This window comes from Eimeria mitis, genomic scaffold (genome assembly GCF_000499745.2).
Source record: "Eimeria mitis Houghton genomic scaffold, Emh_scaff4437, whole genome shotgun sequence".
NCBI classification, from domain to species: domain Eukaryota; phylum Apicomplexa; class Conoidasida; order Eucoccidiorida; family Eimeriidae; genus Eimeria; species Eimeria mitis.
In genome coordinates, this window is record NW_013572752.1 from 1264 (window position 1) to 2014 (window position 751).

Consider the following 751-nt stretch of genomic DNA (forward strand, 5'->3'; position numbering starts at 1 on the left):
GCATACTCTGCCTTTTCATATATAATACAAATCCATGCGAAACCTGAAAAAGAAAGAAACCTCATCACCTCCTCATGAGCTAAACCTCCTCCTCCTCCTTTTTCTTTTCTTTTTTCTTTTCTTTTTTCTTTTTATTTTTCTTTTTCTTTTTATTTTTTCTCCTCCTGCTCGCATATTCATAAGAACCTGTGCAGCTTTCCTCTCCCTCTGCGTACGTATGTGACTCTACGTCTCCTCGTTTCTTGTGTCGATGCTGTTGTTTCAATATCGGTGAGTCCTGCATCTGTGCGTCCTGCAGCAGATGCTCTGCTGCCTCCATCTGCTGCTTCTGCAGCAGCAGCAGCAGCAGCAGCAGCAGCAGCAGCTCCTGTGCCTGCTTCTGCTGCTGGCTTTCTCTCATCCTTAAAGGGTAACTGCGGTATCTGACCGAACTCCTCGTCCGCCTCAACCTGAATTTGTTCTTCTTTTGACCACCGCGTCACACGCCGCACCAATCTACTTTTGTTTGTTGCAGGAGGAGAAAGCCAGTAACGATTAGCTAAAGCTCTTAAAGCCATTAAACCTACAACTGTTGCAATCATAGTAAAGTGTTTCGCATGTCCTGCTGCTGCAGCAGCAACTCCACCAGCAGATGCAGCTGCAGGTGCTGCTGCTGCTGCTGCACCAGTAGCAGCTGTTGCAGCCTCTGCTGCTGGGGCTCCTGCCATTATTATGGGTGCAGCAGCAGCAGCTGGAGCTGCTGCAGCAAGAC

At 48.3% G+C, this 751-nt stretch overlaps 1 protein-coding gene across 1 annotated transcript in view; it reads right to left on the reverse strand.

Annotated features, from left to right (window-relative positions):
* Positions 1-176: 176 nt before the first annotated feature.
* The window catches only part of EMH_0075150 (uncharacterized protein), a gene marked incomplete at both ends in the record, with an annotated part of 1126 nt that continues 551 nt past the window's right edge, over positions 177-751 (reverse strand). The window contains one exon of the mRNA XM_013499558.1: positions 177-739. Within this exon, the coding sequence (XP_013355012.1) occupies positions 177-739 (563 nt within the window). The remainder of the gene's footprint in view (positions 740-751) is intronic.